Source organism: Wyeomyia smithii, chromosome 3, assembly GCF_029784165.1.
Source record: "Wyeomyia smithii strain HCP4-BCI-WySm-NY-G18 chromosome 3, ASM2978416v1, whole genome shotgun sequence".
Lineage (NCBI taxonomy): Eukaryota > Metazoa > Arthropoda > Insecta > Diptera > Culicidae > Wyeomyia > Wyeomyia smithii.
The window spans coordinates 208,972,581-208,987,783 of NC_073696.1; the positions used below are offsets into that span (position 1 = coordinate 208,972,581).

The 15,203-nt window shown below is 38.8% G+C and overlaps 1 protein-coding gene across 1 annotated transcript in view; it reads left to right on the top strand.

The window, feature by feature from the left end:
- LOC129731015 (katanin p60 ATPase-containing subunit A-like 1) overlaps positions 1–9,737 on the top strand; it is a 53,197-nt gene extending 43,460 nt beyond the window's left edge. The window contains exons 2-3 of the mRNA XM_055690716.1: positions 7,456–7,689; positions 7,758–9,737. Coding sequence (XP_055546691.1) covers positions 7,507–7,689; positions 7,758–9,233 — 1,659 coding nt within the window. The 5' untranslated portion in view covers positions 7,456–7,506 and the 3' untranslated portion in view covers positions 9,234–9,737. The remainder of the gene's footprint in view (positions 1–7,455; positions 7,690–7,757) is intronic.
- The last annotated feature ends 5,466 nt before the right edge of the window (positions 9,738–15,203 follow it).

A 15,203-nucleotide genomic window follows, 5' to 3' on the forward strand; every position in this document is an offset into this window, starting at 1 on the left:
CGGCATTGGGTGATATGCTTTTCACCTCCGCCAAACTTTCGATATAATTCCCATTTTACACGCACGTTATATAAAGCATGTGCTTTTTCAAAAAATTTTAAGGTATTAACCTCACTGCGGTTAAAATGAATTAAATAATTTACAAGGGAAATTCCAGCTCGCTGACTGTTTTCGCCTCGTGATTTTTGTTTCTTTAGAATTACTTGGGTAGGGGCTATGCCAAGTAATTCTGTTAAAGTAAGTTTGATCTCATCAACGGTTTGATCGTTGGTGAGACCTTTCAAGACAACCTTGAACGGCTTGGCGTTCTTGGTGTCATATGTAAAAAATTTGTACATCTTGTCGGTTAAATACTGAACAAGACGATCTCGACCCTTTACTGAGTCGGCTAATAAGCGGCATTCACCTCTACGGCCAATTTGATAGGTAACTTTAACGTCAGAAACAAACGTTGAAAGTTCCTTTTTGAATATATTAAATTCAGAAGAAATAGTTACCACAATAGGTGGAACTTTCTCCTTTTTTAAAGATTTTATATTTTGTATAGTTTCATTATTGGTAACTTCCATTTCACCAGCTTCTTGCTCAGGCAAAATATCAAAAGGATTGTCACTACAGACACTCGATGTGTCAGAAAGAGATGCCTCTCTTTTCCTCCCCGCAGCGATGCGAGGTTTCTTTTTCCGTCCAGCCATTTCAGGTGATACGAAAAAAGTTAAAACAAATGTTAAATTCAAAAGTAGGTAGTCTTGAGAAAGACTGATGGGAAATAACTTTCAGGTAGTCTTTAAAAGACACACTGACAAAACACAAACTTTGAAGCTATAGGCAGTCAAAGACCAGTCCACAAGCAACCGAAAAAACGTCTGATCTGTAGGACAGTTCAAGACGCACTGATCGACCGTTCATGCTGTTTCTCCCCTTTCCTCGGTTATGGGTGGTGATGGGCAATCCGCTCACGAACTGATCTAAAGAGAGGGTTCTTCAAAGTGAGTGAGTGATCTACCGCTCTTTTTTCAAGAGCGGCAAACCCACTTCTTACTGCAGGCAAAAAGCTGATATTTTGTTGATCAGACACCGCGAGCGCTTCACTACCTCTTACCGAGCCTAAAACCGCACACGAAACTCGCAATAGAACTCCCAGCAACCAGCTGCCACTTGTTGTCTGCTCTGGTATGCATAACCCATCCACCAACCGCGAGAGCAAGCAAAAATTATCTTGCCACCAACGTTGCCAGTATGCCAGATAAATCTGGATTTTGCCAGATTTCTGTTTGCGCGCCAGACAAACAGATAAACCACAGAATCTGCCAGATATTTGTAAATGAGACAGATATTTGCCAGATTTCATCCGCGTCGTCTCGCAAAAAGCTCATTACTGCGCGATGGGCCGTGCCTGGCCTTTACCTACCTACACCCGGCGAGAGCAAAAAGAAAAGGTCATCACTTTCAATTCTGCCAGGAATTTTATCCAAAAATGAGTGACAGATTTTTGCCAGACTTTTTATTTTCGTTTTGCCAGATTTTATTCAAAACTTAGTGGCAACGCTGCTTGCCACAGTTTACCCACAGGCACAGGGGCTGGTTAACACCGCGTACGCACACGAATGAATAAAATGGAACAGAAAAATCGAAAGAACTGGTGCACTGATCTTCTGAATCTATATATGGTATCGAACGTGTTCGTCAGTGGTTTACTTCGGCAGGTTTTTGCATAAGATTGCTGCAGAAAACCTGCCGAAGAAAACCACTGACGAAGACGTTCGATACCATACATAGATGCAGGCAATCCACTCGCGAGCTAATCAGACAAATCTTTTCTTTGAAAGAATGAATTATTGATCGCTCTCAAACGTGCGCTTGGTAAGAGGGATGTAAAACTTTCACATAGCACTCGCTTGCGGTGTCTGTTAATAAACTATACTGGTGTAGAACGAAAAGAGCGACGGAACCGCTCACTGTAGTGAACCATTTTTCCCACTTCTAGTTCTGGGCTACTCGTCGCCAGTTTTCTAGGCGTCTCGACACTCGCAGATCCGCAGCAACCTGGTCAAGCCATTTGGAGTCCTTGAAGAGAACCAATTTTACCGCACTTTCGTCCGGCATCCTCGCGACATGTCCGGCCCGTCGCAGCCTTCCGACCTTCGTTAGGTGCACAATGGAAATCTCTTCAAGTAGTACCTGCAGCTCGTGTTTCATATGCCTGCGCCACTCCGGTTTTGGTTTGTACTCCACCAAATAAGGCTGATACAAATTTTGAATAGTTTTTATGTCCACGGTGATCAAAGTTAGCTAAGGGGAGGGCAAAAAATAAATAACACTGAGAAGAAAAAAAAGGAATAGCTTTCATAAAAAATTGTGTGCAAGTTACGACGTCTATAACTTGCGTGCAAAAGTGCGTTGAAAAATATCACATTATTATCATTATTAATCATTTGGCTTGCCTTTTGATGACCCTTTCACTGTCACTGGATTTGTTTGTTGCTAAATTAAGTATATACGCTGTCGAAAAGTCAATAATATTAACAAAACGGTTTGATCTTTTTTTTTCTTCCCCTTCCAATTTTCATCACTTTTGAAGGGGGGAGGGTAACATAAAATTAAAATGAAATTTGTATCGGCCTAATTCCGTTCAAATACGGCCAGTGCGCGTATGTCCGCCGTAAGCAGCGTCCCGGTTTCAAGTCCACAGAGAACTGTTCTAATTAGGGGTTTGTACATCGTCAGTTTCGCGCGGCACCCTATGCTCCGGGATCGAAGCGGTCTACGAAGGCCTAAATAGGCCCGATATCCAGCTTGAATGCATCGTTGGATCTCCTTAATTGTGTTATAGTCGGTGGTTACCAGAGATGCCAAGAACACGAACTCATCTACCACTGCGAATCTTCGCAGTCCATAATCACCGTCCGTGGGAGGCGAATGTTGGTTTCTCTTGAGTCTCTTTCTTTCATATTCTTCAGAAATATCTAGTCCAACTCTTCCAGCCTCCGCGCTTTGCCTGTCGTAGATTGCATCCGCCGTCGCAAAGATTCTTGTAATAATGTTGACGTCGTCTACAAAGTCTAAGTTGATTACCTTTACTGAAAAACGTGCCTCTCGTTTCGATGCACGCTTGTTGCATTGCGCTCTTAAGGGGTTTTATACCTTTTCGGTCGAGAAAAATGAGGGAAGTTTGAATCTATTTTTAAGTGCATAGCACCATTTTCATTGCATCAAAGGGGTATTTTTCTGAAAGTACAGTTTATCAACAACAACAAAATACGTTTGATTTTGAGATATACCAATTATTACTGGAGTAATGGCCGTTTCCCCGAAACGCTATTTTTTTGCAGAGGCTTGCGGTGATCCTGATAGAGACTCAGCGGGTCAACCGAAGTAAAAAAAAACTCATGTTATTTCATTAGTTTAGAAATGTGCCGGGTCCTTGAACGATCGCTTTTATGAGTATTTTGTTTTCAGTGCAAACGGGAACGTTTGTCCCAAAAAATGCACGTATTGAGCGCAAAAAATTGCATTAAAAAAATTTTTGCGGCAAAATGTAACTGTATGTTTCAAAAAGCGATCGTTCAAGGACCGGCGAATTTTATAACGAAAATTTAAAAAAAAAGATGAAGGGAATCGGTTCAGTAGTTTTCCCGCAATCAGGATCACGGCAAAGTCATTTTCCGGAAAAAAAACTATTCCGAGATAATCGCGTGTAAAGTTTCAAGTTTAGCTTATGCGGCCGTGGCGAGGCGCGTTGCAAATCGCTCTAACTTTCTTCCTATTGATCAGATCTTTATGAAAATTTGTGGAAATATTCTCAAGATGTTGTATTTGAAGATAATTTTAATTTAAGGAGTAAATGTAGTAATGAAGATAGAAAATTAAACTAACTGAAAATATGATTGTAGAAACTACGAAAAATATAGTTCAGCAGGTGGGACTCGAACCCACAACTTCCAATCTCCGGTCAGATGTGTTCCCGTTACACCACCGCAGAACGTTAAAGACGTAGTTCTAGAATCGAGTTTTGTATCGCTTATCCAATTCTCGCACTTCGTACATTTACTCAGTAGAGACTATTATTTATAGCTGGCTATTGTTTCAACACCCTCAGTGGAAGTTGGAATGACTTCTCAGTGTGAGAGATAGGAACGTGCCAGTAAGTTGCCATCTCTACCAGCAGCAACATCGACTTGCGTCACAAACATTTTTACTTTTCTTTTTCCGACTCTAAGCAAAGTCATGCTATTTTTAATTTTAATTTAAGGAGTAAATGTAGTAATGAAGATAGAAAATTAAACTAACTGAAAATATGATTGTAGAAACTACGAAAAATATAGTTCAGCAGGTGGGACTCGAACCCACAACTTCCAATCTCCGGTCAGATGTGTTCCCGTTACACCACCGCAGAACGTTAAAGACGTAGTTCTAGAATCGAGTTTTGTATCGCTTATCCAATTCTCGCACTTCGTACATTTACTCAGTAGAGACTATTATTTATAGCTGGCTATTGTTTCAACACCCTCAGTGGAAGTTGGAATGACTTCTCAGTGTGAGATATAGAAACGTGCCAGTAAGTTGCCATCTCTACCAGCAGCAACATCGACTTGCGTCACAAACATTTTTACTTTTCTTTTTCCGACTCTAAGCAAAGTCATGCTATTTTTAATTTTAATTTAAGGAGTAAATGTAGTAATGAAGATAGAAAATTAAACTAACTGAAAATATGATTGTAGAAACTACGAAAAATATAGTTCAGCAGGTGGGACTCGAACCCACAACTTCCAATCTCCGGTCAGATGTGTTCCCGTTACACCACCGCAGAACGTTAAAGACGTAGTTCTAGAATCGAGTTTTATATCGCTTATCCAATTCTCGCACTTCGTACATTTACTCAGTAGAGACTATTATTTATAGCTGGCTATTGTTTCAACACCCTCAGTGGAAGTTGGAATGACTTCTCAGTGTGAGAGATAGAAACGTGCCAGTAAGTTGCCATCTCTACCAGCAGCAACATCGACTTGCGTCACAAACATAAGGAATATAAGATAATGTAATAAAAAAATTTCCGATTTTTTGAAAACTAAACAGGTATATAACCCCTTAAGAACAATGGTGAACAATGTGCAGAATAGTTAAAATCTTCTTGTCTCAACCCTCTGCGCACTTCGAAGGGATTCGAGAATGTTCGATATGCACACGTAAAGCATCACTCGATGAGTCGTATAAGTTTATCCGGAAAACCGTAGTAGTGCATTCTTTGCTATAGCTGGTTTCGATCGACTGTATCATACGCTGCGTTGAGGTCCGCGAAGTCGTGATGTGTAGGCACGTTGTACTTCCAGCATTCCTGAATCCAACCAAAGAGTGAAGATTTGATCTGTAGTAGCGCGTGCTTGTTTGGAGCCCAGTGGTCTTACTAAATCCTTTCGAAATTACTAAAATCCGTTTAAGGATTTTGCGTCTGTCATTCACTAAAACTCCAAAATATGGAATTAACATATTTTCACAAATTATGCACAATTAAAGAAATCTATTCCTAAATTGTGCATAATTTTGGGATGTATTGTCAAAGATATACTGTTGTTATTGCTAACAGGTTCAGCTAGGTAAATCGGGGGGTGCATTGTTTGAGCTGGAATTACATTTGAAGATTTTATCATGCTGATGACTCAGTTTTTTCTTTCTGTGTCTTTTCTTTTAAAACATTTAGTACAATTTTTTCTCTGGCGTCATTTTGATCGGACATGTAGATTGCAGGTAAAATAAGCTTTATGCAATAAACAGACTTTTCACACGAAGTTATTAGTTTATTTTAGTTTATCTTTTAAACTACAAGACAAGATAATATATAGAAGTTCCATCAAGATTATCTTAGTTTACAACACGAGATTTACGAGGTTTCCCGCTGCCTTCTAAAGGGTTAAGATGGATTTTTCGGTACGCCATGCTGTTTGCAGCCGGTGTTTGGCGCCAAGCCAACAGAGAGCGAATTTTGATTACTTATCAAAATGCATTATTCATGCTCCGTTATACGTTTTCGAAGGTAAAGCTCTTTTTGGGTTGTGTAGTTCTCACGTGCACTTTCATTTCTCCTCCTAGTAGAGAGCAATGAAAAGGCTAGTTGTTTAGCATACTAAAATCAAAAATCTTTTTACATTCAATTAAAACCGAAAGCTGACGATCGTCACGCACATCCTGTCTGGTTGTTTTCACAGCCCACCTTATGTTCATAATGGTCTTATTGATGAAATTATGACTTAATACACTTTTATCGTACTGAAGATATCAGCAGCCATTAGTTACTTAATTTTTCCCATGCTTCTGGTAATTTCATAACTCTACCCCTGAAACACCCAAGCATAGGCAAATGGATGGAAACCAATTCTTCAAGTCTCAAGTGACCACTAATCACGTCACACACTTCGCATCGAAGATCGAATGAAGGTAATTACGGGGAAACACTCGAAAGTAAGCAACTTCAAAGCTGGTTAAAAAAAAAACCTAATCGAAAAACCAGTTCTTCTTACACTGGGCCCGGCCTTTTGCTACGAGAATAGCGGTGTTCACGGATCCGTTTAACGGCTACGGACTCGCGCGGGAATGTAATTGTACATTCAATTGCGCGGAAGGGAAACGCAGAAGGTGGGCGAAGGGATTTAAAAATCGTTAAGAGAATTATACGGCATTTGAGTTGACTGCTTGGGCTCCCAGTCGTAAATCGGTTGACGACTTGCTTGACACGGTAAGTATCGAGTGACCCCGCTCGATTCGACATGCGTCGCCCTTTTTTCGCTCACTAACAGACCGTTCGAGTGCAGCCCGGGAGTCAAGTTCAAAGAAGTCATCGCTTTTTCTTTCCACCGCCGGCGACCCCGACTTGGCGCCCGGCGTATGTTTTTCACCGATTGATTAATTACAGTTAGAGTGGTGCTCTTGGATTCGCTTTCCGTGAGTTTATTGCTATTATAAATCAGTGCCTCATGAATAGAAAAGGCTTAGAATTTAGTGTTTGCGAAAAAAAAAAAACAGCGAGCAAAAAGAACTGTAATAGACAAGTGAATTAATAATTAGTGTAAGCATCAATTTCGAAATAATATTGTGATTGATGAGGGAAACTAGATTCGAGCTTTATTTACCACCATATCTTGACCGATTAACTGTTTGGCCTTTCAACGTCGAATAAATTCAAAGATGTAGCTATCTTATCACAATCACTTGCAATAAAATAATTTTAAAAGAAACAAAATCCACCCGCTCTAAGCCGTTATTTTGGTTAAGGGGTTATATACATTCGCTCGAAAATAGTTTGTTTTGTTTGAGTAGAGCAGCGAACTTTTAATTGCATTACAACTACAGTCTTTAAAAAAACATTTGTTTATAAACAATATTAATTTCTTTAGGTGTGCAATGCTCTGCTTTGACTACTCGATCCTAATCCCGTCGCTTTTTTCCCTTCTTCATTTTCAGATTCTCAACATATCAGCGAACCCGCAGCCGTTCTACCGCCCTCGGCAAGGAATGACAATCGAAATGGCCGGTCTCACGACGTCGGAGATCTGCGAAAACACGAAGCTAGCCAGGGAGATGGCCGTCATGGGCAACTACGACTCCGCCGGAATCTACTACGAAGGAGTGCTGCAGATGTTGCACAAGCTGCTGGTCGGTATATCCGAACCGATTCGGCGTGGAAAGTGGACCTTGGTTCGTATTCTAAATAACACTTTATTATTAACAATCAATAACCGGGCTCTCTTTCTACGCCCTTCCAGATTCAGCAAGAAATCAACAAAGAGTACAACCAGATGAAGCTGATCCAGAAGACGCTGTCCGAGATCACGATGGATTTGCAGAATGCGCCGCTGCAGGCACGGATACGCACGAAACTGCACGAGACGGCGAGTAAAGATCCCAGCCTTTGGTTGCGCTCGGAGCAAGATTTGTACAACCAGCAGCGGGATCCGGATATTTTCGAACCGCTGCCCCCAGAGCAAAACACTGGCGGACGGTCGATGGCTTCCCGGAACCAGAATCGCAATAGTACGATACTGAACCGGAAAGCGGAAGCCAATCGGAAGAATGCCGTAACGAAATCGGCCACCTCTACGACAGTTGGTGTCAGAAGAACGATCGGGTCGAACATTAGGGCATCCACTGCCAATACCAACGGAAAAACTGGAACACTGCCAAGGAACAAGGGTAAAAACGCTGGAAATTCAGCCGGAGACGGTGGAGGGGATGGAGGTAAGGTAGAGAAAGGCGACAAAGAAAAGAATGACGATGCTGACGACCAGGACAATCAGGATCAGGAACCGGAGCGAAAGTTCGAACCGGCCAGCCACGGTGATGTAGATCTAGTCGATATGCTGGAGCGTGACATTCTGCAGAAGAATCCCAACATTCACTGGGACGATATTGCCGACTTGCATGAGGCGAAGCGGCTACTGGAGGAAGCTGTTGTTCTACCCATGTGGATGCCGGACTATTTTAAAGGTATTCGAAGGCCATGGAAAGGAGTACTGATGGTAGGACCACCAGGAACCGGTAAAACTATGCTAGCAAAAGCAGTGGCGACCGAGTGTGGCACCACCTTTTTCAACGTTTCTTCGTCGACGTTGACTTCCAAGTACCGTGGTGAATCAGAAAAGCTTGTACGGCTTCTGTTCGAGATGGCACGCTTTTACGCTCCCAGCACCATTTTTATTGATGAAATAGATTCTCTCTGTTCAAGGCGTGGTTCGGAATCGGAACACGAAGCCTCCCGTCGAGTTAAATCGGAGCTGTTAGTACAAATGGACGGCGTCAGCAATGACGAGGCCACCAAGATTGTCATGGTCCTGGCAGCAACCAACTTTCCCTGGGACATCGATGAAGCTCTCCGGCGACGGTTAGAGAAACGCATCTACATCCCACTGCCTAATAAAGAAGGTAGAGAAGCACTGCTAAAGATCAACCTACGGGAGGTGAAAGTCGATGAAACAGTTGATCTGAACCTGATAGCGGCTCGCCTCGACGGCTACTCGGGAGCAGATATTACCAATGTTTGCCGTGATGCCAGCATGATGTCTATGCGAAGGAAAATCGCTGGTCTCAGACCGGAACAGATCCGACAGCTGGCCAAGGAGGAACTGGATCTACCCGTTTCTACGCAGGACTTTAGTGAGGCGATCGCTAAGTGCAACAAGAGTGTCTCCCGGGACGATCTCATGAAGTACCAGCAGTGGATGAAGGAGTTTGGCTCATCGTGATCAGCTGTGCGAGTGGAACAGAGGAAACGTGCAATAATCGCTAGGCTCCACCTCATCTCGTTCCCTGCCCCCGCCATCAGTCCGCTATCTTTTATTTCATGCTTATTTTAGCAATCGGTCGATTTTAATCTCGTCTGCAAAATTTTCGAATTGTGAAATCTGTATTGTATCGTCATCACATCATATTTCGTCTCATTTTTGCCGCTCAACTAATGCATGGATGCGTTCATTTATTTTGTACTGATTATTTCTATATTTTGAGTTGTTTTTATCAGGCGGATGGCTAGCATCAGGCCTAAGAATAGTTCGTTTCCGCCCGTTCATAGGAACAATAGATCAATAAGTGAGGATAAGCTTTAATTGTTCTATTTTTTGGCTAAATACGTCACAAAACTGTGTAGCGTTAATAATAGGTTTTGAAAAAAAAATTAATCATATATGCTAAGAAATTGATGAAGAAGCATCTTTGATAAGAATAATTTTATTAATAAATTTTTTAAAGAAGGTGTTTTGTGTTTTTTGCAGGTAACTAGCGCCTAATTTTTCACATTATTACAAGTTTTGCCGATTAAAAAAGCTCAGATGATTGAATTCTTTCAAATGAATGTTACGTAGCTGAATATGAAATTAAAATTTTTAAATTATCTAATTTGTTGGTCAATTGATCTGCAAATACTACTAATAAGAAAACGAAGGAATTTAACCAAAACTCCAGCAGCTAGATGGTAGGACAATACTGCATTCTATATAACTGAGAAATCAGCCTTATTAAAGAAGACGAGTAGACTCCACGAGTGAGACGAGTTGCTTGTTGAAATTTTTTTAATACGCCCAATATATAGAATATTTCAGACTGTCTAAAAAAGCAGTCTGACGATTGCCTGCACGCATGCTCAGGGCAACTCAATGACTGAGCTAATTCTACTTACTTTCTTCAAATTTTATGATTCTACCAAATCAGTTAATAATGTTAAATATGGCAGAAAAAGGATAAAAATCTGAGCTTCCTTGCCTGCCGTTTCTGCATGAGTTGTTATGTGCAAGTGATCTAGTTTTATACGGAGTGAATTTATTACTGAAGAAAGTATCTAAAGTTATTCACTCCCTGATTCTTGTTCCCAAGCAACATCGAGTAGATGTTAGCCTGAAAAAGGTTGCCGTTTCCAACGTCGGGTCGACGATGGGTTTGGAGAGTTAAAATTAAAATGTCAAAAGTAAGAATTCTATTCAAATCAGGTATCGAACGTCTTCGGAAGTGGTTTTCTCAGGCCCGGATTTAAGGGGCGGCGAATGTCCCGAGCCTTTCGGCACGAGTGGCCCCTCAAGTCCTAGGCCAGACGTGACGACAGAGTGGAGACCCTTTTTTCGCTTTTCACCTTCCAGCGAAGCGTTAAATCATTTCAAAATTTAGAATGTTCTTACCCTTATTTTTCAAGAAAAGAGCCCCACGAAAATAACAGCACGGGGCTCCTCAGCACCTATATCTTGGATTGCATAGAAAATAAATTTTGAAAAATATTTTTTATATCATATCATTCCAGATTTCGCTGAAAATGTGACTATTTTTTGGCTGATTTCTTCTCAATACTTTCGAAAAAAACAATAGCAGTGTTATTTAAACCTACGAATCGAGCTGAAAATCAAGAAAACACATTAAAAGATATAAAAAAATATAAAAAGATAAAAAAGAAATCCGTGAATATTCAGTACGTAATGGGATTAAATGAACTCATCGGACACTCTGAATAAACGATTTGAAAGTGCAAAATCATTGAAAACTACTTTTCTGGAAAACCGCATCTGAAATCCGAGTAAAAAAGTCGCCCAATAAGACATCAATATCTCAACAAGCACATTTTTCCAAATCTATTTTTTTTTCATAAATATTGAAAATAATACTGTTTACTACTGTCTACTGTCAAAATTTGGTGCACCAATCAAGAAACAAAAAAGTTAAAATTTAAAATATTATTTTTTTTATTTGAGCGAAAATGATTTGTTTGATTTTTTTACCTTGATATTTTCAAGATCTAATTTCTTTTTATTTATTAACTAAACATTGAGGCTTGTTCGAACACGGTGAAATAAAACTAAAAAAGTGAAAAAAATTATTTGTTTTTGCAGTGTTTTTTTTTTTTTTTTTTTTTTGAAAGACGAATACAGGCAAACTTCGATATAAGGTACATTCCGAATTTTAATTTGTACTTTATATCGAATCATGAAACATTCTCAACAATAGGGCTTCAAACACTTTGTTTTGTTGTCTTTTGTATACGTATAGTTTATTTTGTAAATAGAATCCAACTATAAGTGTGAATCAACTTGTTTTAAGTACAATTCAAATCACTTAGCTTTTTTTTTTGCTTTTTAGAAGACCTTTAGCCGCGTCCAAAAAATAGGTAGTCTAGAGCATTAAAAGGTGAAGAATTTTCAAGCCGTTATGTTATTATTACTATTTTTTATTGACCATTTATTTCCAAACATACACATTTTTATCGAAACTACTTCTTATTTTCTTCTTCTTGTTGTTTGAATATCTGCTTACGCATTGAAATCTTTTTCAATTATTTCTCCGTCCTCTAGGAGTTCGAAACTTGCATTTTCCTCGTTGAAAATGATCGTTCGAACTAATTTTTCATTACACATAAAAGTGGCCCAGAAATACACTTTGCATAGTGGTTTAAAACGTGAAAAACGTGATCGTCAACTTTTTGAGTGTAAAAATGCCATTTAAATGCTATAGTGTATTCGACAAGTTTTTTTATATCTTAAGGAGAAACTTTTAATGCCAATAGATTTTTGATTAATCTGTCTAAAAGTGAGATGAAAATTTTATTTATTTTATTACTTATCAAATCAGTGAAGTGAAAGTGAAATTTTTAGCAAAGTTGTAGGTCTTATGTAGAAAAAAAAACCACATACAGGTAGTTTTGTACACGCAAATTCTCGAAATGTCTCAAAAAACAAATACCAATTAATTTTTTGGGATGTGATATCAGAGGCCTACTATGTTCTAGACATTTTTTCATATTTGAGAAATACATTATTCTACCGAACATAGGGTAAGGAACGGCCTAAGCAGTAGCGCCTATTTTAATCAGTCGAAGAAAACAGGCCTCAAACTCCTGCATTTTGATCAATATCGACAATTTCAATGATGGAAACGAAAACTTTGATTGTCTAGCTGTCTTGCGAATATAAGAAATACCGTTAATCACAAAGAAATCTGTGAACAATTGCAATTGAAACAAATCGACCTATATTGCAGCCATTCAAGAGCCACTTCGGGTGCTAAAAAAAACGCCTGCAAAACAGATGGAAACTGCTTAAAATAGGTTCGGGGTGATTGGAATAGTGTCCCTCGATTGGTAACTTTGATTGATGATTGTTAAAGTTTGCTAACTTAGTTTTACAATCTGAAAACAAGTTCTGACAGAGAAAACGATAGCGAACAGATTGATATACTACTGTTTGAGTTTCACCCAGCACATTTCGAGTATTTCGTCTGAATACACGGGTGGTTCCTAAAGCTGCTTAGAATATGTTCCCTACCCTACTTTAAGCATATTTTCAATTTTTTTCCTGGGTTCTATGACGTTTTTGATAAAATTCTTTTTTTTTTTAAACAAAACTTGTTTCAGCTGAGAGGGTGTTCAAGTGCGGTTTATAAAAAAAACTGGGTTTTGAACATTTTTTGAGCATTATATTTTAAATTTCAAACAGATTGTTCAGGAGTCAAACTTTGAGTAATTTTTTTTATCACCTCTCCCGTTCATCATGTTTTCTCGGCAAAATCAAATTTTTGTACGTTTTTTTCAAACTTCCGTTAAGTGTAACGTAATTTATGGACACTCCCTAAATAATCAATAGTAAGCAGAGATGTTGACAAGATAACCAATATGTTGTTTATAGAAGTTTCCATACCAATTTTGGAGTTATTTGTAACATAATACAAATATGTACCTTATATCGAGGTAAAATGTACCTTATATCGAGTGACGCTATATCGAAGGTACCTTATAACGAGTGTACCTCATATCGAAGTTTGCCTGTATATCATCTACACACTTAGATATTATCACCGAGTACGGTAAATAAATTACCGAGATTTCAACAGCTGAGATCTCGGTAAAAATCGCTGTAACATCCAAACACCGAGATTCTGTAAAAGCAAATATCAAAAACCTGTCAAATTTAACGAGATTCTCGGTAATGTTTTGCCGAGATACTAGGAAATTTCAACTGTCAAAGTATTACAAGAACTTCGGTAAAATTTACTGAGGTACGTATTTTGCGTTTTTTTTTCTTAGGATAACCCAGAATATTATTAAAATGACTAAATATACAAACTAATTTAATAATTACTAAGTCAACTTATTTAATTAAACACAGCTTTGGTAAAAACTGGAGAGTTGTATGGCTTCCAGGAAATAAAGTAACATCTATCACTCTGCAACTTCCAACCTGCGAAGCGAGTTGGTACCTGCAAAATTGATTGAAGAAAGAATTAATCGTTTTCTTCAAATATTCTTTACAGCAAACAAAATCTGAGTAACTCTCGTGTCTCTGAATATCCATCCCTAAACTTTTTTCCCACCCATTTCGGTCGGAGTAATATTGAGTAAATTAGAGTAACTCCCAAGCATAAGAGTAATAAGATAGAAGTGAGTAAATTTGAGTTTTTTGGGAAAACTTGAAAAATAAAGAGCAAATCTGAGTAACTCTCGTGTCTCTGAATATCCATCTTTAAACCTTTTCCCCACCGCGAATAATTAACGGAGCTCTAGACCACATTTTCAACACAAGGGCCATCATCATCGGCTTTAGTAAACAATCGCCGTGATATGGATTGATGACTTCATCTATTTCTATGTTTCGAGAATAAGTAAATTCGTATATCGCCATACAGATTTGTCGAAATGAATGATAACCCAACATAAAATTTTGTTGTGTATCAGCTAATCAAGATGAAATAGGCTTCATAATAGCTTCATAAGTTGTAAATCTACAAAATTGTTAGTCGGGACTTTATAATTCCTGTTATTCCTTTGCAGACAAATGTGCATGTGAATTATTTATTGTGAATCACTGTTTACAAATCTGAACACGCTCTCAAATTTTCTTTAAATCTTCATATTTCATAATCGTTAATATTTTCTTTCTTCACCAAATTAAAAAAAAAAAAAAAAGAATAACCGTGTTCAACCTGGCGAGATGGACCAACATTGGTCTTAGCCGTCCGATGGACAACACAAACAAAAAAAACCGTGTTCAACTGGCCAATCGCACGCCTTAATTTGTTTCCAGCGAGTGATATCGTATGGCATCACACACATGACGTCTGAGCTTCAGTTACAGTTCATAAACTATATAGCAAATTTTGATATATACAGTTTAACAACTATAGAAATTTTGATATGGAGAACATATTGATTGATTTCTCCGCGGGAAATGAACTAAATCAGTATTAAGAGATTTGCCCAAAACTGAACGCGGTCTAATCCAAACACCGCGCTTGAATCAAAAGCCGCGCTGAGTTGCCAGATTTATGCTGTTCTTATTTGCATTAACCTTCATTGTTAAAGAATCAGGAAAATCCTTGAAGAAATCACTGCTGGGGACAGTGGAGACTAAAAAGGATTACTAATCACCAGAGGAAAATCTATTGGATCATATACTCACCTCGTGGTTTCTGTTTTAAGCATTATGATATCAATCTATATTAGAGTAATCCGTAAACCTGGCACCCCTGACGTCACCTTCAGTGTGCTGCCAGAATCGAAGTTTGTTTTGATTTTGTAAAGGGTTGCCAAGACAGGTAGATTTAATGTTGGCTGTTGCTTACAGTGTCCCGAGGAAAATATAATCAATTCGGCAACCAAGAAGGGCATTTGGTTTCAGAGTTTCGGTTTATAGCGCGGCGAATAAGTTTCAGTGAAACTCACAATATCTCGCCAAACATGTGAAAAG